The sequence below is a fragment of the Microtus pennsylvanicus genome, chromosome 14 (assembly GCF_037038515.1).
Source record: "Microtus pennsylvanicus isolate mMicPen1 chromosome 14, mMicPen1.hap1, whole genome shotgun sequence".
Classification (NCBI taxonomy): domain Eukaryota; kingdom Metazoa; phylum Chordata; class Mammalia; order Rodentia; family Cricetidae; genus Microtus; species Microtus pennsylvanicus.
In genome coordinates, this window is record NC_134592.1 from 19069629 (window position 1) to 19096723 (window position 27095).

General features: G+C 38.6%; 1 protein-coding gene across 6 annotated transcripts in view; it reads left to right on the plus strand.

Moving 5' to 3' along the window:
* Positions 1-1046: 1046 nt before the first annotated feature.
* Eml5 (EMAP like 5) overlaps positions 1047-27095 on the plus strand; it is a 116000-nt gene continuing 89951 nt past the window's right edge. For all 6 annotated transcript variants that reach the window (XM_075947806.1, XM_075947807.1, XM_075947808.1 and 3 more), the window contains exons 1-4: positions 1047-1622; positions 12764-12923; positions 19853-19951; positions 22799-22867. In XM_075947806.1, the coding sequence (XP_075803921.1) occupies positions 1426-1622; positions 12764-12923; positions 19853-19951; positions 22799-22867 (525 nt within the window). In that variant the 5' untranslated portion in view covers positions 1047-1425. The remainder of the gene's footprint in view (positions 1623-12763; positions 12924-19852; positions 19952-22798; positions 22868-27095) is intronic.

Genomic DNA, 27095 nt, shown 5'->3' on the forward strand with positions numbered 1-27095 from the left:
TTAATTAAGAATGTTTTTGCTTCGTGCTCTACCCTTGGGTCATTAAAAATTGCAATGGAAAATATGATAATGGGAAAATAAATTATTTAAATCTATTATTAATCTGAAGTTCTTAAATATGTATCATGGGATCTGTAAAACACTGTGCTGAAAAAAAATCGGTACAGAAAGAAATTCTTATTCTACATCCTGCCTCATAAAATAATATGTAGCTAGTAATTAATATTTTACATATGTACAGCAACAAATATTTAATTTTTTCCAAATGTAGTGCTTGAATTTACATAGTCAATGTCTCTTTCAGGAGTGGTCTACCTAGCTACAATAATTTAGACCATTTGATCTCACAATTACGCTAAAACATGCCCTTCAAGAAGTCATTTTAATTATGATATAATTGCTGTTATCCAAAACAGCAATTGAAAGAACGTCTGGCGGTGGGAGTGAGGACGGGGGTGGTGGCAATGACAAACATTTGTAATCCCAGCATTCAAGAGGCAGAAACAGGAGGATCATGAGTTTGAGGCCTGTTCAGCAACAGTATCATCAAATCCAGGAGCCAGCGCTATTTACTAGGACATGGTATCTAAAGTGTCATAAGTACATTTGCGAGGTCGGATTTTATTCTTGACAAATTTATGAACCAGAGAGCGCTATAATAAGCAGAAATACACACATAAGGTATGGAGGAGGTGGTTAAGGGATGTTAATTCACAGGCATATGAAGTAGCTGAGGTCGCTCAGATTCCTGGGCAAGAAAGCCGAACAACAGCAATCCAGCTCTGAGAGGTTCGGTGAGGAATTCAGGTCCCGCGAGGGTGGAAACACGTACTTAGATCTTAGTAGGGAGGGCTGCGGGTGAGCCTGGAGCCCCCCCCCGATTCTACTCTAACTCCGGGAGGGGCGGGGCTGCCTGGTGGGCGGGGCTAGTGCAGAGGAGGGGCGGGGCGAGAGCCTGGGAGGGCGGGGCCGCGCGTCTCTGCCCGCCCGCCCCTCAGCTGGGCTCGGGAGCGCGCGGCGCGGCACCGCCGGGCTGTGGAGGCGAGGCAGCGGCTAGACTGGGGCGCCGCAGGTGACCCCGGCGAGGAGCCGGACGCGCGGGGCCGGCTGAGAAGCGGCGGGCTGGAGGCGGGCCCCCCCGGCTTGGGACGTCTCTCCGTTTAGACGCAGGGCTAAGGAGACGCGCGGCGAGCTCCGAGCCGCGCGAGGCCCCTGACGGCCGGCGGGGCTAGCGGCCCTCGGCATGTTCGGTGAGGCGAGGCTTTTCCTCCCGCCCGTGGGCTGAGGCGGCGGCGGCCACACGAGCGAGATGCACCTGCCGGGCTCGGCTTAGAGGAGCGTCTGGGCCGCCAGCGGGAGAGCTTTGGTCGTCCAGAGCCGGCGACGACCGCGGCCCGAACCGCAGCCACGGGTGGGCGCCCCGAGATGGCGGCCCGGAGCGCCCCGAGCTGCCACCTGCGGCTCGAGTGGGTGTACGGCTACCGGGGCCACCAGTGCCGCAACAACCTCTACTACACCGCCGCCAAGGAGATCGTGTACTTCGTGGCGGGGGTCGGCGTGGTGTACAGCCCCCGGGAGCATCGGCAGAAGTTCTACCGCGGTCACAGCGACGACATCATCAGGTATGGGCTCCCGGGAGCGCTGTCACCCCTGCCAAGCGCTCTCGGAGTTTGCACCGGCCTGTCCTTCGGGGAAGTCGTGACCACTCCTGCAAAGGAGCATCACCCAGGGACGCAAGGCGCATCTGTCTGATTCCGAGCCCACCTACTGAGCACTCCGCTTTCTAGGGAAGCCTCCTCCCGACCGGATCGTGAGGACGGTCCGCAGGGCAGTCACCTCCATGGTTTTGTGACCTTTCCCATTCCATCAACGTCAGGAAACTTGTCGAAAGGTTGTTTGGCTAACACTTTTTCCTTTTTAGACCCGTGACTGGTTTCCCGTTAAAGGAGATCTTAGAGAGCCAGCGGTAGAAAATACTTAACCGACCCAAGCTCCGCAGAGCGGAGGCTGGACTTGGGGAGCGCATCACACGGTGCCCAGGAGGGTGCTCGACTCTTGGCCATACTTGTTAGTTCAGGTTTCTCTACCAGCAGAGAGACTCGGGTATTTCTCTCAAGGCAGTTCACGGGAGGTTAAAAATCACACTGGAAGGCAGTTTGAGGGTTTCTGTCTTATGTGAGAAATAACCTCACTGATTTCCAGTCCCGTTGTTTATCTTCATCCGAGTAATCTTAAATTTGCTTTCCTGTTTATAATTTAAATCACAGGGTGTGTGTATTTTGCTCTTTATTGATCTGCATCTTAAAGTTGGTCGTGATGTTTACATTTCTCTGGGAAGCTGTGCATTCAAAGGCTAATTTTCAGCATCTCAGCCGAACTTTTAAGTTAGGAGCATTAGAATTGATTATTGCCCCAAGCACATTTCTGCCTTCTATCGTAGTGACTATATTACAGAAAATTTTGAGAGTTTGTGTTTGCTGTTTCTGAGTTTTTAACACAGGTTCTGTGATCAGGTTTAATTTTATTCCTTCATGGATGTTTCACAAGATTCAAATTAGTATCGTGGTTTGATGTCTACTAAGCAAGACGCTCTGGTGCTGAAATTCCATGAAGTTGTGTTATTTTGACTCTCTATACGTATACAAGGGGGAAGAGGGCCTAATGCAAACAGAAGGTCAGATAGGATGGAGCCAAGGGAAAGTAAACAGAATCTGAAATTGTAGAGTATGGAAGGCATGGTGGGGGCTTTTATCATATAACTCAGTTGGTTTTATAGACACTGCAGTGGAGGTTTACTAGATTCCACATTTAGAAAGGAATCTGAGAAGCAATTTTATTCTCCTCAAATTAGGCTTTTTCTGTGGTGGTGCTGATGGGGGCTTTAGACCTAAAACCAAAATCACTAACTTGAACAGAAGTTATAGTGATTACTGATCTTCTTATTCACCCGAAGAGCAGATTTTTCCCAGTCTCTTCTTTCCCCAATCCTGTCATGTCTGTCCTTCTCCAAGGACTTGGGCTCTAACTTTACTGACATCAAGTAGCTTTGAGTAGCAGCCTCCTCCAGATAGTCTGGGGTTAAATTCAGAAAGTAGCGCGGGTGTGAAGGACAGTGAGCTCTTTATAGGGAGTGCAGTTCTGTTGTTTCTACTCCTTGTGAGAGCCCTGTTCTATGGAGGGTCTCCTAAACTTGATGTGATTTATTTGAGGGAGATGAAGTTATGTCTCCATTCTTCTAACACTAGTTAGAAGTTATATTCCACAGTGCTTGAATTTTTTATTTATTTTTTATATCGCAGATTAAGCCCAGGGCCTTACACATAATCAAGTGCTGTATCACCGAGCTACGCTGACTGCAATTTTTATATTTCATTTTAGTAAACTATAAAGAAGGTTGTACTTTTGCCTTCTGCAAGAGTTATGCAACCTATACATCTGTCTCAAAATACTTCCAAACAGCAAACATACTCTACATGTCTGTGATTTGTGTAAATGAAACATTCTTATATAATTTATGGCAATTAAAAGGATTTCCTGAAAAGTTGTAGTGGGTAGTAAAATCTGAACCATACATCATAGTAAAAATTGTGGCACAGATTTAATACAATACTAAGAATATAATTGAGAAATCAAAGTGCTTTAGAAAATGTATTTCAGATAGTAATGACAGATTATTCTTGTGAAATAAAACCGTCAAACATTAAAACCCATTTTTTTCAGTAGTCCATGACCTGCAAGCATAGAAACCATTCCAATAATTGCTCAGTTATTTTATGGCAGAAGATACAGCATTCATAAATGTGATGGATAGTAGAAAACAATGTTATGATATTAGCCTTAATAATGAAAATGTTTTCATTAGTTTTATTCCCTGCTGTGGGATAAGGCTCTTGTACACTGTAAAGATTTGTCACTTGTATTAGTTTAATAAAATACTGACTAGCCAGTAGTGAGGCAGGAGGTATAGACAGGGTGACCAGACTAAGAATTTTGGGAAGAGAAAAGGCAGAGTGAGTCACCAGCCAGACACAGAGGAAGCAAGATGAGAATGCCTTACTGAGAAAAGGTACCAAGCCACATGACTAAACATAGACAAGAATTATGGGTTAACTTAAGTTGTAAGAGCTAGTTAATAATAAGCCTGAGCTAATAGGCCAAACAGTTTATAATTAATATAAGCCTCTGTGTGTTTCTTTGGGACTGAATGGCTGCAGGATCGGGCAGGACAGAAACTTCCCACATTTACTTAAAATTTGCTTGTGATTTTTTTGGTAAAATATAACTCCAGATGAAGACTGTTTTAAAATGAACAGGTAATTGTCATATGTTTTTAAAAATGTAAGTGCTATACTGGTTGTAAAATTTAAATAGTCTGTTACTTGGTCCTTCTATAATCTTACTGTTGTCTAGGATGACTCAAGGTGATTCCATTTGACATCACATCATTTTTTTACATCACTTATAGTTAGTTGTCTTCCTTCTTTTTCTCTGTATCTTTGTGCACTAAACTGCTCTGGTCGTTTATCCTCTACTAGTATTTATTCCAGTAACTTGTTTATATTTGGAAGTGAACTTCATTGTCAAAATAATGCAGGGCCTTTTTTTGTGTGTGTGTGCACATGTGCATCTGTTTCGAGTTCTGTTGTTTCAGTTTCTCTATTTGGTATTAGCAGTGGTTTTATTCTAATATAATATTTTGCTAGTTCTAGTTTTAACAAAAGATGCTTATCAATGACCTGTTCTAAAACGTTTTTCTTAAAAATGTTTTGAAACTTTTTCTAATTGAAATTTTTTTCCAAAGGATTTTAATGGCTTTTAAATTATGTTTTCATTGTTACTGCCCATCAATATTTATTCAGTAAAGTAGTAGATATTATCAAATGTTTTCAAGTTATGTATACCAGGAAGGATCATGGATGGGATATAGTTAACTTGGAGTGTTTTTACATTAAGCTCTATTTTACTCAGTTATCCACAGTTTATAGATCTAGAACTTGAAATGTTTAAAAATGAATTTCATCTATTCCTGAAAAAGGCTGTTGCTTCCTATTTTCCTTAAAGACTCTGCTTAATTCTTCTGAGAAATAGCGCTATCATCTGACATACTCTTGTGTTAGAACAGAATGGTTAGTAGTTGTTTTACTGCCTTCTTCTCCCTCCCACTTACCTTTGGTTCTATTTTGCAATGTCCATTTCTCTCAGGATCACCAGTGACCTAACACATTGCCAAATGCAGCGGCTGGTTATCGGTCATGCCCATCTTACTAAGATACTTTCTTAAAATATTCCAAAAGTTGCACAACTGTTTATATGTGTGTGTATTAATTATAACCTTTAAATCTGTATAAAACATTTGTGTCCTTAAACGGTTATCATTTATTTTTAGTGAAAACATTAAAAGTCCTTCTAGTTTTATGAAATACAGAGTCCATTTTCATTAGAGCCATCTTACTGTGAAGTACCAGACTTCTCACTCCTAACTATAACTTAGGTCTCAGTGATAATCTTTTCCCCATCCGTACCCTCTGTCTTGTTTTCCCTGGTCTCTTATCACCACCCTTCGACTCTCAAGTTGTATGAGATCAGTTTAAAAAACAATTCCATATATGTGGAAGATCTTGTAATTTGTTTTATTTTACTTAGCAGTGATCTTACGTTCCAACTATGTTGTCAAAATGATTTTGTCCTCTTTATGGAAGAATACTATTTTTTTATTGGTGTGTGTGTGTGTGTGTGTGTGTGTGTGTGTGTGTGTGTGTGTGTATGTGTGTGTAAAAGTAAGGAGAATCTGGACTATGAAGAACATTTTAGGTACTGTGGAAGGGAGGACTCACTGTTCAGGTGATGCTTCAGAAACTTGGAGGTGAGGAACTATACTGTGTAGAAATCTGAGTAAAGGGTAGACTAGGCAAAGGGACTCTTCTTTATGGAAGCTCTGAAGTAGAAGCCCTAATAGATTTGAGGAACAGTAAGAGAATTGGTGTGGCTGGAGTGAGGTAAAGATGATATGGAATAGATTGTATAGAAACTTGCTGAGAGAGTTTTGGCTTTCTCTCTGAGACTAGAAACTTTTTTTTTATAACAATTGTGGTGGTTTGAATAAGAATGGTCCCCATAGGCTTTTTTATTTGAGAGTGGCACTACTTGAGTAGGATTAGGAGGTGTGACCTTGTTGGAGGAAGTGTGTCGCTGAGGGTGGGCTTTTAGGTTTTAAAGCTTAAGCCAGGCCCAGTGTCTTTCTCCTCCTGCTGCCTTTGGATCTAGATGTAGAACTCCCAGCTACTTCTCCAGCACCCTGCCTGCCTGTGTGTCACCATGCTCCCTGCCATAATGGTAATAGACCAAACTGCTGAAACTATAAGCAAGCCCCAGTTAAATGCTCTCTTTTACCAGAGTTGCTGTGGCCATGGTGTCTCTTCAAGCACTAGAACACTGACTAAGACAACAGTTTAATGAAGTTACTGGCTTGTAGAATAGCAAAGTCGCACTGGCTTTTATATTCAGAATATACTGGAGAAGAGGAGCAGGAGGGGAGCAGGGGAACCAGTGAGGGGCCTGTTGTAGTTCTTTCCAGAAGTGTTGGTAACTTGGACCCACCAGGAGATACTGAGAAGAGTAATAGTGAAAGCAGTGAAAAAGATAAAGTTATGGGTGTGTTTTAAAGATAGGAGCAGTATGGTTGATTCATGAATCAGCTGTGAGTTAGAAGAGATCAATAATGATCACAGAAATTTTTATCAGAACATGTGGAGAATGAATGGGAAAGATTATAAAAAGCATTTTCTTTTTGTGGAGAAAGGGAAAAATCAAAAGCCCTGTGTTAGAATAGTTCAATTTAAGATAACTTCATAGATAAGTAAGTGGGGTCATAAACTAGACAGCTGAACAATTATGCCTATAACTCAAGGAAGCAGTCTGGTATGGCTAATATAAATTGGGATTATCAGCATGTAAGTAATGAAGACATGAGTCTCCATGAAGTCACCAGGGTAGCAAGTATAGACAGAGAACAGATTTGGAAATGGATTTCTGTTATGCTCCAATATTCAAATGCAGGGGAGGTGAAAAATGAAATAACAAAAATGTATCCAGAGGAACAGAAGGGAAAATGAGTAGTATGGGGACATCAGATATGACCAAGCCTGTTTCCCATTAGTGAAGATCTTAGCTGTCTTGTGGTTATTACATTACGGTTATAAAGCCTGTCCAGGAGACCATTATATCCAAAGGATCAGGGGAAAGGAGATCCAGGAAGAAGTCAAAATTGGCTGTTATTAATACATAAATCTAGCACCCTTTAGGATATTCCAGCAGCTCCTATTTGTTATTTAAAACAAACTCCCAAACAATAGCATGTGACTGGCAGCTCTCATTCTTACGACTCACAGCGTGAGTAGTAATTCAGATTAGCAATAGAAACAAATGCAGATTCTTATGTCTTACACTGCTACCATAACTTAGCTTTCCATAACTGTGACACAGTTCCTGAGAAAGGAGGAAATCTGTATTTTCACTTACGCTTTTCAGAGATTATGGTTGAAGGTTGAAGTCTTTTGTTGCTTAGGGGCTGAAGCAAGGCAGAATATCATGGTGCAGTGCTATTGGGAAAGGAGACTACTGACTTCAGGACAGCCATGCAGTGCACAGATGGGGAGAGGAAGAGGACCAGCAGAAGGAAGCGGGAGGGCAGGGAAGGGAGAGGGGAAAAGTAATCTGGAAATTGTCTACCACCTTCACTTCAGAACTCTTCATTCTCCTTCCCATTATACTGAATCTACGTCTTGGCATCTTTTGCGAGAACTTCCTCGTCAGGACACCGCTGGCTCCAGTGTGGAGTGCTGTATTTCATACTCCATTCTGTACGCGATAGGGGATGGGATTCTAGATTATTCACTTGAACTTTTTTGGTACCTGCAGTCTTGAGCCGTTCAGGTCACAGTGTGTGTAACAGATGATTATGTTTTTGCTTAAAATAACAGAAGCTTTTCCAATATTAGGGGAAATCCCCACACTTTTAGGTGGTGCTAAAGTTTTTGTTGTTATAAAGGACGGGATGAAAGCAATTTTCATAAGGGTTGTTCTTTGTTGAGGATTATTTTATTCAAAATTTCCTTTGAACTTTAGCAGCTTGTTTGGAAATTCAGTCAACAAATATTGACTGAATAACTCCATGCACTGATCATTGCTCTAGATGCTTAGAGTTCAAAATGAAGAAAGTGTGTGCATGTAAAGTTTCTGCTCTATTGGTTGGCATGGAGATTTTAATGGAAAGAGTTAGACCGTATATAAATAGTAATTTTCTTTTTCTTTTTAAAATTTATTTATTTTATTTTATGTACATTGGTGTTTTGGCTGTAGGTAAGTTTGTGTGAGAGTGTCAGATGTTGGAGTTTCAGATAGTTGTTACCACTTATGTGGGTGCTGGGATTTGAACCCGGGTCCTTTAGGAGAGCAATCTATGCCCTTAACTGCTGAGCCATCTTTCCAACGCCCACATATATATACAATAGTAATTTTAAATAGTTAATAATTACTGTTAAATGGATTAGGATAATTAGAATATTTTGAAATCACTAAGAGTTTAGAGAAAGCTTCTCAGCACAAAATACATTTGATGTAAAGGATAAATGAGGCAAAGATTTTGTAGATCATTCTAGACAAAAACTTTAAAAGCACAATTATGTACTTAGAAATATATATTTATTTATGTGTAAGTAAGTGTATTTGTCCTGCCATGAAAGGGAGCATAAATAAAAGTTAGAAGTTTAAGTTGATAAATATTTATAAAAAAGAAATATATATTTAATAACAAAGAAAAATGGTCATGAATTTGAGAGAGAGAAAAGGGGTGCATAAGAGAGGTTAGAAGAAGGAAAGGAAAAGAAGGGCAATGATGCATTTATATTATAATTTAAAACATAAAATTATTTTTAAAAACTATTTTACGATTTCATCTTATCCCAGCCAGAACAGCTAAGATTTAAAAAAAGAAAAAGAAATGACAACAAATGCTGGTGTGGATGTGGCAAAAGGGGAACTCTTTTGCATTGTTATATAGTGGTAGACCCTACTTGCTATAATACTGACCTTCCAAATGAATATGTCTGTTCATGCAACAGTAGAAAAACTATGTGTCTTAGTCAGTGTTCTGTTGCTGTGAAGAGTTACCATGACCATGCCAATTTTTTTTTATTCTTTGTTTGTTTGTTTAACAGCCCTAACTGTCCTGGAACTCACTCTGTAGATCAGGCTGGCCTCCAACTCACAGAGATTTACCTGTCTCTGCCTCTGAGTGCTGGAACTAAAGGTATGCACTACCACCACCCAGCCATGGCAACACTTATAAAGGAAAGCATTTAATTTATAGTTTTAGAGGTTTAGTTCATTGTCATCGTGGTGGGGAGCTTGGTGGTATGTAGGCAGACATGGTGCTAGAGAAGTAGTTGAGAGTTCTACATCTGAATCTGCAGGCAGCAGGAAGGGAGAGAGCCTCTGGGCCTGGCTTGAGCTTCTGAAATGTTGAACTCACCTCCAGTGACATACTTCCTCCAGTAAGGCTGCACCTCTTCATCCTTCCAAATAGTGCCATTCCCTGGTTACTAATCATTCAAATCTATGAGATTGTGGGGGCCATTCTTATTCAAACCACCACACTATGTATGGAAGTAACCAATCACCCTATTGATTGGATTTGAGGCCACAGGAGGGAGTTCATGCCTGATACTGTAGACATGATCAAAACCCATAGCTAGCAAAGTTATAGGCTCCTTTGGAGAACCCATTGATATTGGAGGAAGGAGAGGAATGCTGTTAAATGTTTTCTCTGGACATGGCATGGCTCTTTGTTGTGTGGCATTTTCCTTAGAATTGAAACATTCCTTCTGTGAATGAAGGGGAGGCTCATGAGACTTAGGAGGTAAACAAATAGTCATAAGTCTGGGAGAATATAAACTTGGAAGATTCTTGGAGGCCCCTTGTCAGATTATTAAAAGAAGTGAAAGACTGATAGAGGAAGAGACTAGCTGAGCTGGAGGGAGATTTTTAGACTGGCAGCTACTACAGGCTGTGTAAAGAGCTCCAAGGTTACAGCCTTTGTGAGTTGCCACCCATGTTGGAGTGGGCTTTTCAGTGATGCAGCTGCTTTTAACTCATCCTTGTTCCATGTGACGCCTCACCCATACTCCTGTTAGTGACAATAAAAACTTTGGTTCATTACATTAAGTTGAACATTGGTATGATCTTTACTTTGATCTCTCATGGGTTCCTTTTTTGGGGGTGAAGAGATATTTGTGTGCAGTGTTTTCACCCAAAATATGTCACAAATGTTGCTTATTTCAGGCATTTCATGTAAATGAATCCATAGAATGGGAGGCACTTATGTATATTTTTTCCGTGTAGTGTTAAAATTCAGAGTTCATCTCTGTTGCAATATACTATTAGCACTTTGGTTTTTTTTTCTCCATTCAGTTGATGAACATTTGAGCTGTCACTTTTTGCTGTTATGAATAATTTTGGCATGAGCATTTGTATACACGACTTGTGTGGACATATGTTTTTACTCCTTTTAGGAATGAATCTAGAAATAGAATTGTTACATCCTATAGTAACTTTACTAAACTGTTGTTCAAACTGGCTCTGGATTTATAGTCCCACAAATAACATTTAAAGGATCCAATTTCCTGTATTATTTTTATTTAATTATGACTGGTATTCTGTTGACCTTAGATCAATTTAGGAAGCATTGCCACCTTGAGACTATTACATTCTTCCAAGCCTAGAACTGATGTGATTTTTCTATTTAGACCTTTTAAAATGACTTGCAGTCGGGCTTCTAGATTTCAGCATAGAGGGAATAACTTCCTTAAGTTTATTGTATATTTGCTCTTGTTGGTGCTCCTATAATTTTCTTGATTTTTTTTGTCCTCTGCTAGTGTACAGAAATGCATTTGAGTGTTTTTTAAAGGCAAGTCTGATACTTTAAACTCACTTGTAGAAACATTTATCTAGTAGAATATTTTGTTTCCTGCCTTCTGCTGATGTATGTGCATAGACCTTACTAATTGTTAGGTTTTGTCCTACTCTTAAAGACACGTTGACTACTTTCTGTAAATTCCATATCATATTGCTGTTTTTTATAATGAGATTAAAATTTATTACTGTTACAGTGTACGTGCTACCAAGTGCCATTTTGGACATTAAGATTTAGCCATTTCCCCCCATTTTCATTTTTTCCCTTTAAAGCATGACACTACCTTTATTTATTTTAACTTCTTTATTAAATTTTTTTGGGTTTCACATCATATGCCCCAATTCTGTTCACCTTCAAGTCCTTCACATATTATCCCATCATTCCCATTGCATCCCTCCTCACTCGAAAGAAAACAAAACAAAGTAAGCAAGCAAACAAAGCAAGAACAGAAAAAGAAAAGAGAAAACCCATTAAATCAAAACAGAACAAAAAAACATACCCAAAACAGCAAAATCTCTGCTTCTCCTTCTCTCCTGCCTCTCCATCACCTCTTCATTCGACCTGATGGCATTGGAGGCTTCAGTGTGTCATATACTGTATCCCTTTGTCCCATGAGCTTGACTGGCAACTGTTCATTGCAATGAGTCATTGGTCTGGTTCAAGGCCTCTGGTTTTTGGTACACCATCCTCACTGAATCTTCACCAGAGCTCTTCTGGGGTATCCTATGTCTTGGAGATCTTGCGGGTACCATTCTGCAGGACCAGTCCCTTCACAAGCTCCAGTAGGACCCAGATGGGGTAGATGCTAGGGTGGGTCAAGCCAAGGCCCAGTTGTGGGCCTAGGTGTTAGCCAGTCAGGTCAGAGCCACTGGGGCCACCAGCCTCCTGTGAGGTGGTAGAGTCAACTTCTCTCCATGCATGCCCTCAGGATAGGTTCATCCTCTCTTGCCTGTGGTGAGAGGTGGGGGCCTTCTCTCCTGAATTCAGGGGCCAGCTCTCTTGCTGTAGTGGGCAGTGAGAGGTAAGGCCAGGTTCTCCCAGGGCAGTGAAGGGCGGGACTGTTGTATGTGTAATATGGTTTGTAATGTGCATTTGCATATGCATATTCATGGGTGCACATGTTTGGGGTGCATGTGCCTATGGATATGAGTGCTTGTGGAGGCCTGAGATTCATGTTGGACTCATCCTTGATTGCCCTTATACCTTATTCAGTGAGGCCGGTTCTTTCTGTGACACACAGAGCTCTCTGATATAGGTATTTCTTGACAACCAGTTTGCTTTGGGGATCCTCTGCTCTCCAAGGTTGGAATTATAGATGGTCTGCCGTGTCCACATGGTGTTTAGTGAGTTCCAGGAGTATGAGCTGCAATCTTCATATTCTCCTGGAAAGTGCTTAACCATGGAGCCATCTTCCCGGCTCCTAGATTTAGTCCAGTATTAGTCAATAAAAGAAATGGTGTGATACAACCATGAATACCAAATGAAAAATGGCATGTTATAAATTTGTTACTGTAATTCTCTTGATCTTTTATGAGATCTTTTTTTTGAGAAGTTTATGTATACTGTATGCAGTTTATGAAGGCTATAATTAGTTTATCATTAACTTTATGTAGTATATTATTAGGTATTCTTAGTAAAAATTTTTATAGAAATTATTTCTGAATACAAATTATTTAAGATGAACAAAGTCTAATGTTGATATTTGTAAGTACAAATATCTATATCAAATGCTACAAAAATTTGATAAGCAATTTTCAAGTCTTATTGTTTACTTATTTATTCTTTATTTTCTAGTCTTGCACTACATCCTGAGCGAGTGTTGGTAGCAACAGGACAAGTTGGGAAAGAGCCATACATCTGTGTTTGGGATTCTTACACTGTTCAGACTGTGTCTGTTCTGAAGGATGTTCATACACATGGTATAGCTTGTTTAGCATTCGACTTGGATGGACAGGTACATGATAATTTTTCTCCTTTCTTAACAATTTTTGTTTCAATGCTTGCTATAAGAAATTATTAGTCTATAAAAAAATTGATAAAAAGTTTTGTTTATTCAAAGGTGATAAAGTATAAGTGAGATGGTTAGATGACATAGCTAACAAAAATAAAAACAACAAGGGGTATTGTTTTAATCATTACAAAGAACTTTCTCAGTCAAATTGTTCGAAGAGTCAAAGAAATTCTCATTCAATGGAATATTACATGGTTGTTACAGAAAATTTTGTCTGCAATTATTTTACAGGTAAGGTATTTAGGTAGTGCATATGGAAGATAATTTAGGAAAATTAAGTTTCTATAAGTAGACCTGTGTATATTTTAATTTTCAGTTACTTTAAAGTTTTTCTTTCAAAATTATCTTTTTATCGAAAATGAGACAATATCTGTGAGTTACTTTTATACAAAACCAAAGATCAAAGCAATCAATGTAATTATCACCTCACTGGTTGATTGGTTTCCAAATTATCCTCTAACAAGCCAAGACTTTTTGTAATTCTGTATAGAAGCTGTTATGAATAAAACATATTTTTAAAAATGGTATTGTTAATTTATAATTGTTAAATATTTTGTGTTTAAATTAGATTTTAAAGCCATTTTAACATATGGAAAATTTTACTTACTTGCTTTTTATTATTGTTGTAGATCTAGACTCTAGATCTAGATTGTAGTATGGCTGTCTTAGAGGAAATTATAGTCAGCAAATACCTTTCTTTTCCCTGAGGTACAACACTTCCCAGTAGTGTGGATTCCTGACTTTCTGGTAAGGGATCTGAGAAGACTTCACTGGAGCCTCTCAGAATAAGTGCCCTTAGGTTTCGTGGTGATTAGCGATTGTGAAAACTCAATTCATGCCCCATGTTTGTTAATAGCTTTCAAGTCCTTTACATTTTTATCAGAATTTCACTTTCTTTCTTAAAAGAATATCTTCCTTACACTAAAGGAGTATAAAGCATTATTAAACAAATCTACAAAATTAGTTTAAAATTCCTTTTCATGGGTTTTGTGAAATTTAAGATGTTTTAAACTATAAGAGATCATGAGTATTCTTTAGATATAATTTCTTCATTTTTAAAGTTTCCTTTATTTTTAATATATTATATTATATTATATTATATTATATTATATTATATTATATTATATTATATTGCCCAGATGTCCCTTCTAAGGAGAAACTGCTTCCGTGCTGTTTACTACTCGGAAGCACTTCATCATGCTTACTTTGAGCTATGAGAAACTGTGAATACTTGTGTTTTATCATCTTGTCTTCATGAGGGCATGTTGTTAAAATTTAAACTTAGAAACCCAGAGATATGGAGTACACACTATGTACTTGGCATTTTCCTATACCTGCATTATTTCATTTACTCCTCATGACAACCATATGAAATAGATTCTGTTATCATCTCTACTTTGCAGAAAAAGACACTGAGACCGAGAAAGATTAAATAATTTTTTCCAGGTTAACAGCTAATGACTGGAACCAGAGCAGGAACCAGGTCTCAGACTCCAAAGCTCATGTTTCTAACAACAATGCTTTACTGCCTTCCAAACGTTAGGGTCCGAGAGAAGCCCCCAAAGTAGATCAACAGCTACATATTCAGTATCAAGAGCACTTTATTAATTGCAACATTGGGGTGGCTCTTGGCAACCCCTAAAGAAGGTCACAAGCGCCTTTTAAGCGGACTTAGGGGAACTCCAGAGAGCAGGGATTAATCTGGGACTGATTGGTGGAGGAGAGATTAGTATGGGGGCTGATTGGTTTAAGGATCTAGTGGTTAGGGACCTTCTAGCAGCAGGGTAGGGAAAGCTATCTTTAGTTATCAGGAAACTGGGGAACACCTGCTAAGCCAGCAAAGGGGGCCATGGGGTACCTGCCAAGCTAGCAGAAGGCTGTGGTTTTTCTGAGGACTGTGTGTTTAGCTCTGTCCATTTTAGCGAACTGAAACTAAGGCTTAGATTTCTGTTGGCCACTAGGAGAGCCTGGTCTGCCTCCTCCCAGCTCTCTCATCCCTCCCCACCTTGAGTAGTGGGTCATCTCAAATCCCGGAGATGCATTTTCCAAATCTATAGGCTTTGTATTGCTGTCTCAGAACCATCAGCTGGACCGTAGAGATCTGTGATGATCACCAGGTTTCCTGACCAGAACTTGTGGGACATAGGAGGCAGTGCTTTCTCATAGACTGCATGCAGTTCAGATTAGAGTTGTTTCTGCACCTGAGACAGAACTAGTAGGGAGGAAAGAAAATTTTTGGTCATCAAATGCAGCCACTAATTCTGCCCTAAGATTAATCAGAATAGGTGGTGGCCTGACATACATGATCTCAAATGGGGTCAGGCCTAGGGTGTAAGGAGAATTGTGAACGTTCTAGAGAGTAAAGGGGAGGAGAGACACCCAGTCACTGCCAGTACCAAGGGCTAATTTGGTTAAGATCTCCTTTAGGGTCCAGTTCATCCTTTCTACCTGGCCCACAGTTTGGGAACAAAAAGCACAGTGAAGTTTCCAATTGGTTCCTATAGCCTTAACTAGTTTATATGTTTGTTACCTAAGAGATGAATGCAGGTCCATTATCAGAGCCCAAGAGCACAGGAAGCCATACCTCGGAGTAATTTCTTCCAGTAGCTTCTTGACCATCTTGTGCTTAGTTGGGAAAGCCTCAGTCCATCCTGAAAAGGTATCTATAAAAACTAGCAAATACTTATAGCCATATAGGCCTTTACCTCTGTGAAGTCCATCTCCCACTTGGCGCCCAGCCGAGCTCCTCTCTCCTAGTGTCCAGTACTTGTGACTCTACTTATTGTGTTGACAAGATGGCAGGTGGGACATCAACTTACAGCTTCTGCTGTTTTGGCCTTAAGGTCAAAGACCTTAAGATGTGCTCTTCTCAAGAGGTCCCATATTTTCCTTTCTCCCAAGTGAGAACCTTGGTGTATTTTTTGGACTAGTTGAGTGGCAAAGTCTGATGGGAGGATGATTTGTTCATTGGGGGTCCTGAACTATTCCTCCATGTAAGTGTGCACGAGTGAATTCTGTGGAGCTCTTGGTCAGTGTAAGCTAAAATTCTGGCAGTGTGGGTGTTACCATCTTTGGTGGTATGACCAGCAGGATAGCTGCTGTCTGGAGGACAGCCTCCTTTGCTGGCATTAGCACATCGGCTAGGTAAACCTCAGCCTCTAGATTCAGTTAGCTCTAGCCTCCAAGAGGGGAAAAAAACAAAAACAAAAACCACAGACCACAGAACAAGAAACAGAACAGACCAAGACAAAGAGAGCTCACTTACTTACCAGCGGGCCAGGTTATCAGACACTCAACATAGTGGTGGGCTCTGGGAGGCTTCCCAGACAATGCACCGGCGTTAGGTTCAAGAGATTTTAGTGAACCAAAACTAAGGTTTAGATTTTTGTCAGGCTCCTAGGAAAGCCTGGTCTCACCCCCACCCAGCTCTCTCACCAAACATGTAAGTTAGGAGGTAGTGGTTTATCTATCAAGAGATTCATCCTTTGAAGAGTAAAGTTAATGTAAGGAACTTTTTGAAATTGAAGATAAGGAAATTATTTTAATGTCATAATTTGAAAAGTATATTTGAGCAAACATACCCTTTTATAAAACTCTTTATGAGATAATGAGTAGGAAATATTGTCTAATGTTTTCATTTTCTGCTAGAATTAAAAGCATATGTGATAATTTAGGATTTATTCCCTACTAGGTAGCAATACTAAATGTTCTTTTCCTAAAGGCTTTCTTTTAAATGAGCTGAATAGATATATAAATACTAGTAACCTGTCTTCTTGAGGATAATTAAGGCCTGAAAAGTCTATTTCTAGAAATCTGTAATAAACAGGGACTGAAGTTTCATACAGCAATGGGAGGAGGTAGTGGGTAATTTACCTTATAATTTACCTAAAAATATAGACACATATTATAAAAATATAGTATTCATTATTTTAAAAATCGTGTGTCTGTGTGTGTGTGTGTGTGTGTGTGTGTGTGTGTATGTGTGCGCGTGCGCGCGTGCACGCAAGCAAATATACTTGGCTGTACGGGCACGTGTAGAGGCCAGAAGTCAACACTGAGATGTCTTCCTCAACTGTTTTACCACCTTGTGTTTTGAGACAATCTCTGATTAAACCTAGAACCCAAATTTTCAGCTATGCTGACTGGCCGAGGAGAGCCCGGCTCCACCTGTGTCTGCTTTGCAGAGCCGGAGTTACGGACCCATGCCTCAGTGTTCAGCTTTTCCTGTTGGTGCTGGGGCTCTGAGTCATGTCCTCAGGCTTATGCAGTGAGCACGTCACCCATGTGCCGTCTTCCCCACCCACAATAGTTTCTAACAGAAACATAAATTATAGTTAAAACTCTGTTCATTTCTAGAACAAGCTTAAGGATGAAGTAGTTTTTAAGTCTAATTTTGTGAAAAGCCCACAAACTGGCACAAAAATAAAATGTATCAGTTTACCTTTGTAAAATTTGTAATGTTCTTTATAACAGCAAAATGGTTAATTCTTATAGAATAAACAAGACCGCACAACCGTCCATACTAGAACTGATCCCATTTGGTTTAAATCATAATTCTACCCATGCGAAGCTGTTCTGACTGGGCACTAGGTGGCAGTTTTCATTTGAACAGAGAACATGGATTTGTAAAGCTAATTATGTATGACTTATGGTAAATAGTGTTAATGAAGATATCAAACATTCATGTAGGAAGTCCAGGGGTTCCCATCTCTGCCTCCTTGGCAGGGGGTTAGCAGGAGTGTGCTGCCATATAATGATTGTTTTCTCTGTCTGAGTGCTAGGCACCAATCTCAGGTCCTTCATGCTGTGTAACTAGCACTTTACCTACTGAGTCACCACCCTCATCCAGCACTTTCACAGATAGTATCTTCTCTTTTTAAATATCTTCATAATTTTTAGGTCCTCTGATGACTGACACCCTCCCACGATTGTTTCTTTATCTGTTAAAAGTTTTTGTTAGATACTGGACATTGTGTATGTTATATAATTCTTAAAATGATTTACATGTTGGCACCTTTAAAACATTTGAACATTGTTCTGATGGATCATTAAATTCCTTAGTCCTTGTGAAAAGCTTAATGTTTAAATGTTGTACAATGGGAAGTTGGGGGACCTATAGTAGCTTTACTTCTGGGATGGCTGTTTTAACTTCTCTGCTAAGTCATGGCCATCCCGAGGCCTTTAATTAACCCATGGAGTTCCCTTCCATTGTAGCTATTGGGAATTGCTATAGTATTGACCAGTTATGTTCTCAAATTGTTTGCCTTTAGTTCCCCATTAATTGTTCGTTTTCTGGAATTTCTTCTTTGTCTTAAGATTATTGCCCTGTATACAGGAAGAATGGTGTTCTCAAATCTCACCTGTAGACATATTTTCTTCAGCTTTATCTGTGCCCTTCATATTCTAGCCATCTTGTCCTCTGAAACCTAGGCCATTGTCAGTTGAAATAAACAAACCTGTTGGTTGCTAAAAGACTCTACCTTTATGTACTACAATGTAGAAACTGCCTCTTATGTTCTCAACTGAGGCAGTTGTAAAACTCACTTTATTTCTTTCCTCCCCTCTTTCATCACTCATAGTGCCTTGCTTACTGTTAGAATGTTTGTTTCATATATATTTGTACAGTTTTCTAAATGTTACAGCAGTAGTCAAGTTCAGACCCTGGTGGTCCTTCTTGGCTAGAATTCCATCTTCCATGCTTCTTACCCCTTTCATTCTTTCAGTCTTTTTAACACCTGCCAGACTGTGTCCTCTCATCTCTTTCTAATTTATTGAACTCTTCCACGAGTTTTTAACTTTATCTAGTTTTATTTTCAACAAGCCCTGTGTCTCTTTATATCGTTTTGGACACTTTTTATAGTTTCCTATTCTTTGCTCTTATGCAGATGTTTCAAAGCCTTAATTTTATTTCTCTGTGTATGTTTAGCATATTTTATATTGTTTATCTAATTCCAGTGTAATGTATTTTACTAATTGCTGGAACTAGCTTATCTTCTCTTATGGTCACATTTCCCTGTGTTTGTGCTAAATGTCTGGTTTGTTTTTACTGTGTAGCTTATTTTTATTTAAATACCTACCTGTTGGAATTCTTTGAAGGATGGATTAAAAGTTGCATCCCCTTATGTTGGATTTATGTTGCCTGTTCCCTGCTGCTGAAATTTCTTGAAAACACACCCAACCTTAGAAACCCTCTGAAAAGAATTTCCCCCTTCAGGGTTCATGACCAATGTAAACTTACGTCATTCAATAATTAGAAAGCTGATTCTGCTTTCAGATGTTCAGGGAGATTTTTATTTTCTTTCACAATTGTCCACAGTTGTTCCAAAGTTCCCTGTTCTGGGAAATTTATTCCTCTAGTTAAAGGCTGCAGTTCCAATCACCAGAGTGGGTAGATTCCCTAGACTTTCTCTCGTACTCTTCTTTAGCCTTCAGTAAAACAAACCAATTAACCCAAAGAACTGGGGTAATCAGGCTTCACTTGATACATTCATAGTAAATATTTTCTTCCCTTCAGGATTCTCACCAAGAATCCTTTGTTTTTTCTTAGTTTTTCTTCATTTTTTTGACAGTGCAACAATGCATTTAAAAAGATGTGTTTATAGTTTATTTAGAAGTTTTAGCTTTTTGCTAGAGTTTGATTATGCTACTTAATGGATTTCATGGAACTGAAAGTTCTTACTTCATATGAAAAACTAAATGCATGTACAAATATTAATGGGATGAACACATCGATCTGCCTTAAAAGGTGTCTGAAATATGAATATGAATGGATTTATTTTGATGTTATAAGTAGAATTTATTTGCCATTTATAATGTGATAGTTATTTAAATTGTCTTTTCATTCCCTCCTGCACCTCTTGAACAAAATCCAGCGCTTGGTTTCAGTTGGACTCGATTCAAAGAATGCAGTTTGTGTTTGGGACTGGAAAAGGGGGAGAATGTTGTCTATGGCTCCTGGTCACACTGACAGAGTGAGTACCTCCTCTGGGCTTTCTAATGAATACCTGGTAGGACAAGTCTGGTAGAGTTCAGGGGCTTTCGTCTGTGTCTTGTCATTGTCACAGTCCCACAGGTAATACAAATTGTACAACTTGTAAAAAATATGGTAAAGTTACAGGGAGAGGGAGGGGGGAAGGGAAATGTGTAATGAATTTTTTAGATGATAGAATTTTCTAAAACTAAGTATAATTACAGTTGAACAATTTTGTAAGTATACTAAGTACCATTGATTTGCATACTTTAAATGAGGAAAATTTTTTGTATGTTTGTTTTTTGAGGCAGGGTTTCTCTGTGGAACCCTGGCTGTCCCAGGACTCGCCCTCGAACTCATAGAAATCTAGCCTGCCTCTGCCTCCCAAGTGCTCAGATTAAAAATGTGCACCATCTGGGTAAATGATACGTGAAATATTAATAAAACTTTTAAAGTAAAAAATTACACAATTATTAATACCCATAAAATCTTAGATTGTAGACCAGTGAGATGGCTTTTTGGTAAAGATGCCTTCATACACATGGACATAAGTAAATAAAAATATAATAAAAAAATCTGAGATACATATCTATCATAGGACTAAAACACATGATCCACTGTGTACAGCATTAGTTTGAAGCACATCTGCATGCTTGCTTCATTAAAAACATGCATTTTTCATTTTTAAACAGCTTTATTAAATTTAATATTTATTTAAAAGCTGCAGATATTTAATTTGTACTATTTGAGGAGTTGTATATATGAAAACATAAATTATTCATATTAATTTTAAGATTATGTGGTCTGTTTAGTTTGGTTTACCAGTATGTTACATAGGTATTATAGTTAAAGGGAAAATGGTATTGCTTGTTTAAATTTAAAATTATGCTAGAAATGTTGCTGTGTGGAAGAGGGCTTGCTTAGCATGCACAAGGCTGTGTTTGATCCCAGCTATGTAATAAATAAAAATAAATAAATAAGTTTAAAGACTTAACAGTTTTTATTTTGGAAACTTGTGAAAAAGTGATTTGTATATGTTATATAAGATTAATGTTAAGAAACTTTGTAAAGGGGAGAGGGAGGAAGGAAGGGTAGTAGGAAAAAATCGTAGCTCAATAAAAACAATAAACAAACAAACAAAGAATACTTTGTAACTGGTGCAGTGGTGTATGCCTTTAGAGGCAGGTGGATCTCTGTGAGTTCAAGGCCAGCCTCGTCTACAGAGACAGGATGCCAGGGCTACACAGAGAAACCCTGTCTAAAAAAAGAACCCCCCCAAAAGCCCAAAAAGGAATGCTTTGTAATCAAGATTTTGTTTCTTTGTTTTTAAGACAGGATCTCTACAGGACTCTGGTTGTCCTGTAACTCACTATGTAGATCAGGCTGGCCTCAACCATAGAGATCTGCTTGCTCCACCCCAAGTGCTGGGATTAAAGGTGTGCACAACCATGCCTGGCTTTGTAATCGATTTTTAAATTAAATGCTGTGATTTTATGAACCTAGACAAAAATTTAGATAAATTCATAAGTCTTTTTTTTTTAACCAGACTAGAATGATAGTCAGTGATACTTGTTTGTAAACATCTGTTTTGTAGGAAATGTCATAAGTTTTTACAGTTTGGAGTGGTTTTTGCAAATTCTTTAAGGAGCCTATTACATGGCCACTGATAACTATTAAAATGTTACCATATCTTATTAGACAACCTTGTTCTAACTTACTTGCATCAAAGTACTTCACAAATTTGTACCTTGAAGTTACAAACCAATTTTTGTAAAAATGGTATTGAATGATAATGGGCTGTTAAAAATATTGTCATTACTATATTAAAATTGCATTAGTGTAGCCAGGCAGTGGTGGCGCACGCCTTTAATCCCAGCACCCGGAAGGCAGAGGCAGGTGAATCTCTGTGAGTTCGAGGCCAGCTTGGTCTACAGAGTTAGTTCCAGGACAGACCCCAAAGAAACAGAGAAACCCTGCCTCGAAATTAAAAAACAAAAAAAAATGCATTGGTGTGTTTCCATGTAATGTCTGTTATGGTGATCTGGTGAGCTGTTAAGCAGTGTCTTGTCCGGTATACTCTTACTATCTTTGGAGAGCATCGCTTTGTAAAGTTTTAGAGATGACAGACTTCTTAGGTTAAATTATACAGTGACCAAAAAAACTTAGTGAGGAGCAACCTATATAGCAGAGCAAATGAGTGATGGATTTTCTTTCATTTGTTGCTTAATTGTTGTTTCTATTAGATATTCTGATTCAACTGAGTTTTTTCTAACAATGTGGTTTGTGTGTACTTTGAATTTACGGAATATTAGATATGAATAAAATCATAGGGACTACAGAATTTAAGAAAATGCAAGTTAATTCTGTTTGACCTATAAACAACGAGAAAGTTAAAAAAAAAATGAAGGCTAAATATGGCTGTGAAATGAATGTTTGGATTTTAAAGTAGGTCTGATTAAAAATGTAGAAGTATTTTGTATATCTCAGTATATGAGTATTCCATTTGGAATTTTGCCTCTGTAACAATTCTTGGGCATCTACCCCATGCTCTAGTTCTACTGAACTACTCTTGTTACTTACTTGGATCCAAGTATTCTTTAACAACTACAATTACATGTGTTAAATTTTACCCTATTAGTTGCTCTGTAAAGTTAAACAAAACTAAGAAATTGCCTTTATTACTTATCATCATACTTATTTTTTCTTATAAGATTTTGAAATGTACAATTTTTATCATTATCAAGGTTGCTATAGTTTCTGATAGGTGAGGATTTAGCCCAATTCGTTATTTGGGTAGGATTCTTAAATGATACTGAGTATTTTAACCATCAATTTGATTTATTTGCAGATATTTGATATCTCTTGGGATTTGTACCAGCCAAATAAACTTGTCAGCTGTGGTGTAAAGCATATCAAGGTACAAGAAGTTTCCTTCTTTTGTAGCAGGCATTTCCGGCCCTCTGTGGCTACATTTGCGTCACACCGTTAGCCATTTATGGCAGTTACAGATTCTGACAAGACTTATGTTAAAATGCCAACCTTTTAATACTATGCCTACTCTAGCAAGTGCTTAATGTATAGTTATTTTAAGACATTATATTGGTATAAGCTTTATAAGGGAAGTGATGAGTCACTCCCTATTAGGAAACATAGTCTAGCAAGAAAGACTCTACTGTGCTCATCTTGTTTCTTCATATTTCACTTGCAAAGAAAGATGTAAAAATAGGAAATCAAACAAACTAAGAGTTTTTCATCTGCAGAGGTAATATTGCCTTGTGGAAGCAACATGGATATCACTACTGTCATTTAGAGACACTTAACCTGTGTGAGTCAGTTAACCACAGTCAGGGTTTTTTCCCACATTTTGCAGCTATGACAGTTCCTACCATCCTCAGAGTTGATGACTTAAAAGGCAGCATATGTTCAAATGCTTTTCATAGTACCCAACTAGGGTTGTCTTTTTCTATGTTTGCCACCTGAAGGGACTTCCACCTTGATAGTTACTGTGTATTTGCTTATGCAAACTGTAGGTTTTGTTTTACTGTAGTTAGATTTTGAAGCCTATAAAGTAAGTGGTGACTTTTTTTTTACATTTTTATTGAAAATAGAGTCTTTTCTCATACAGTATATCAGGGTTATAGTTTTCCTTTCCCTCCTACACCTTTCAGTACTTCCCTGCCTCCTCTTCCTCCAGATCCACTCCCTTTCTGTCTCTCATTAGAAAAGAACAGGCCTCTAAGAAATAACAACCACACATTATGTTTATAGTTAGCTTTAAATCACTGGTGCAAATGCCAAATACTTGTTTCTCTTCTACTGTCTTATATAATTGCTCCTGGAAAGTTAATCCCTAGTGAGTGAGAATCTATGTTCTGTCATTTTTTCTGTGTCTCCCTCCACTTCTTCCTCAAGGTTTTAGGCACATATATTTTAAGCTCTGGGAAGATAGATATCTTTGTCCTTTTAGCTAAGGTGATTTTTGATATAGTACTTGAAATATATATGTATATGTACATGAACTTATTAGATATATGTGTCATATATAATATATGCTATATTAAATAAGTAGTTGGCAAAGAAATAATAAAGAGATCTTACTGATGATTATATTGTAAATAAAGCTAGAAGTTTAAAAATACTTATTTATTCTCTCATAAATCCCATCTACAGTTTTCCTTCTTTCCTCTCTTCTTAGTCCCTCCCCCAACCTCCACTCTCCTCCAGATCCACTTCCCCTTCATTTCCCTTCAGGAAAGAGCAGGCCCCCCAGGGATATCCACCAAACATCGCATAACAAGTTACAATAAGACTAGGCACATAAGCTCATATTAAGATTCGATGTGGTAACCCACTTGGAGGAAAAGGGCCTTAAAATCAGGGAGAAGAGTCAGAAACAGCCTCCATTCTCACTGTTACTAGTCCCACAAGAACACCAAGCTACACAACCATAACATATATGCAGAATGCCGAGGTCAGACCCATATAGGTTTTCTGATTGTCCCTCCAGTCTCTATGAGCCCCTATAATCCCTGGTTAGTTGATTCTGTGGGCTATGTTCTTTTGATGTCCTTGACCACTCTGGCTCCTACAATCCTTCTTCTCCCTCTTCCTCAGCATTGTCTAAGCTCTGTCTAATGTTTGGCCATGGGTCTCTGCATTGACTCCCACTAGTTTTTGGATGAGGCTTCTCTGATGATGATTATGGTAGGCTCCAGTCTACAAGTATAGCAGAATATCATTAGGAATCATTTCATTGACGTTTGTGTGTGTGCCAATCTTGTTTGGTTCTACCTTAGGTCTCTAGGCTGTCCAGCCTTTGGTTTGTGGCCCTCCAGGCAGTGTCAGGTGTGGGCTTCCTCTTGTGGTGTAGGTCTCAAGTTGGAACAGTCGTTGGTTGGCCATTCTCACAAGCTTGGCACTACCTTTACCCCAGCACATCTTGCAGGCTGGACAAATTGTAGGTTGAAGGTATTGTGACCGACTGATGGCCCCGTCCCTACACTGGAGGCCTTGCTTGGTTACAGAAGATGGCTGGTTCAGGCTCTGTATCTTCTATTACTAGGAGTCATCATCCTAGAATCCAGGGAGTTTCTACTGCACTAGGTTTCTATCTTACCTCTGAAATGCCCCCAGCTCCGGTCATCTCTCCCAGTACTCTCTTCCTTCATGCTTCCCCTGACCTGATCCCTCCTGTTCCAATGTCCACCTGCCCCCAGTCAGCCTGCAAAATCTATTCTATTTCCCCTTTCCAGGGAGATCAACATGCCCCTTCCTTGAACCTTCCTTGTTACTTAGCCTGTCTGGGTCTATGGACTGTAGCATGATCATACTTTACAGCTAATATCCACTTATAAGAGAGTACATAGCATATTTGTCTTTCTGGTTTGGGCTACCTCACTCTGGATGATTTTTTTTCTAGTTCTGCAAATTTCATGATGTCATTGTTTTTAAAAGATGAGTAATACTCCAATTTTATAAATGTACCACATTTTCTTTTTTATTATTTTTATTGACCTATACATTTTTCTCTGCTCCCTTCTCTTCCTCCCCTCTCCCCTTTAACCTTCTCCCCTGTCTCCCATGCTCCCAATTTACTCAGGAGACCTTGTCTTTTTCTCCTTCCTATGTACATCCATTTATGTCTTTCTTAGGGTCTTTTTTGTTATCTAAGTTCTCTGGGGTTGTGGACTATAGACTGGTTTTTCTTTGCTTTATGTCTAAAAGCCACTGTGAGTGAGTATAAGCTCAAATGAAATGAAATTTAAAATTCATTTCTTCAGTCATTAGCCACATTTCAAATACTCAAGAACCATATGTTTCTGGGGTTCACTGTATGAAACCATATATATATATATATATATATATATATATATATATATATATACACACACACACATATATATATAACATATTATATATACACACATTATAAACACATATATTTATCCATACACACACACACACGTAGGAAGTGAGGGAGAAATTTCTGTTTTCATTGAGTTTCTATTTGACAGTATTGATCAGGATTCTAGAACAGAGGGATTAGCTCCTGCTGAGTCTCAAAAACATTTGGAAGCCTAGACTTTCTTCCTCAAAGATTGTATCTCATTTCATCTCAGTGGGTGTTCAGGAATTGTAACTCTCCCCAGGTGATTCTAATGTGAAGCCAAGATTGACAGTCACTGAGCTGGAAGAAAATAATAGAATCAAATTGGGACTGGGTGAAAGGGCAAGACCAACTATTTTTGTGAATATAAATTATGGATGGTGCTTTTAGGTAGAAGTCATAAAATTTCACACATTCAAAGTACTCATTAGCTACATGAATGATTAAGTATCATAAATTTTAATTCTGTGATGCTTCAGAGTTTAAAATTTAAAGATGCAATATTAAAATATATTAAATGGTAATTTACTTTTTAATAAAATAATATTCTAGAGATCCAGTTTCTTTATTTAGAACAATTTCATGTGTAGATCTCTGCCTTACCACATTCATATTTTTTCTCTGTGCAAACTATAAAAATTTATTAAACACTGAATAATAATAAGGCTGGCTGTGACGACTCATGCTCGAATATGCCCTCTCCCAAGGATAAATTGGTTGTTTCTAATGGGTATCTTATTTTTAAGCTTTATAAACAGAGCTGTTATCAGCTTGAGACTATCCATGAAAATGACATATATTCTTTTTTTTCAGCCCTCTTCCCCCATCTTAACTGTTTGTATCAGATTCAACATAATGTTCTCCTTACCTTTCTGGCACTTGAGATTGAAACCAGGGCCTTGCACAGACACTAAGCAAACTACCTTCAACTGAGCTATATTCCCAACCTTTGTCTTCACTTTCATTCCTAACTCACTCCCAACTTTTTAACCCAATTTACATGTAGATTTTTTTAAAAAACAGAGTGTCTGAAATATAAGATCCTTTGTATTAATTCTTTGAGAAATTATAGATTTATATAGTGTATCTTGATCATATCCACTTGTGCTCCTCTCCCTAATTTCTCCCAGATTTATCCCCATCACTGGAACTCCTCTCACTCAGTGGTTGGTTAACTCCATAACATCCATGACATTATTGCACTCAATGAATGACCAATGGTCATTATTAAAACAATGGGTTCACAGCAGGGTAAGAC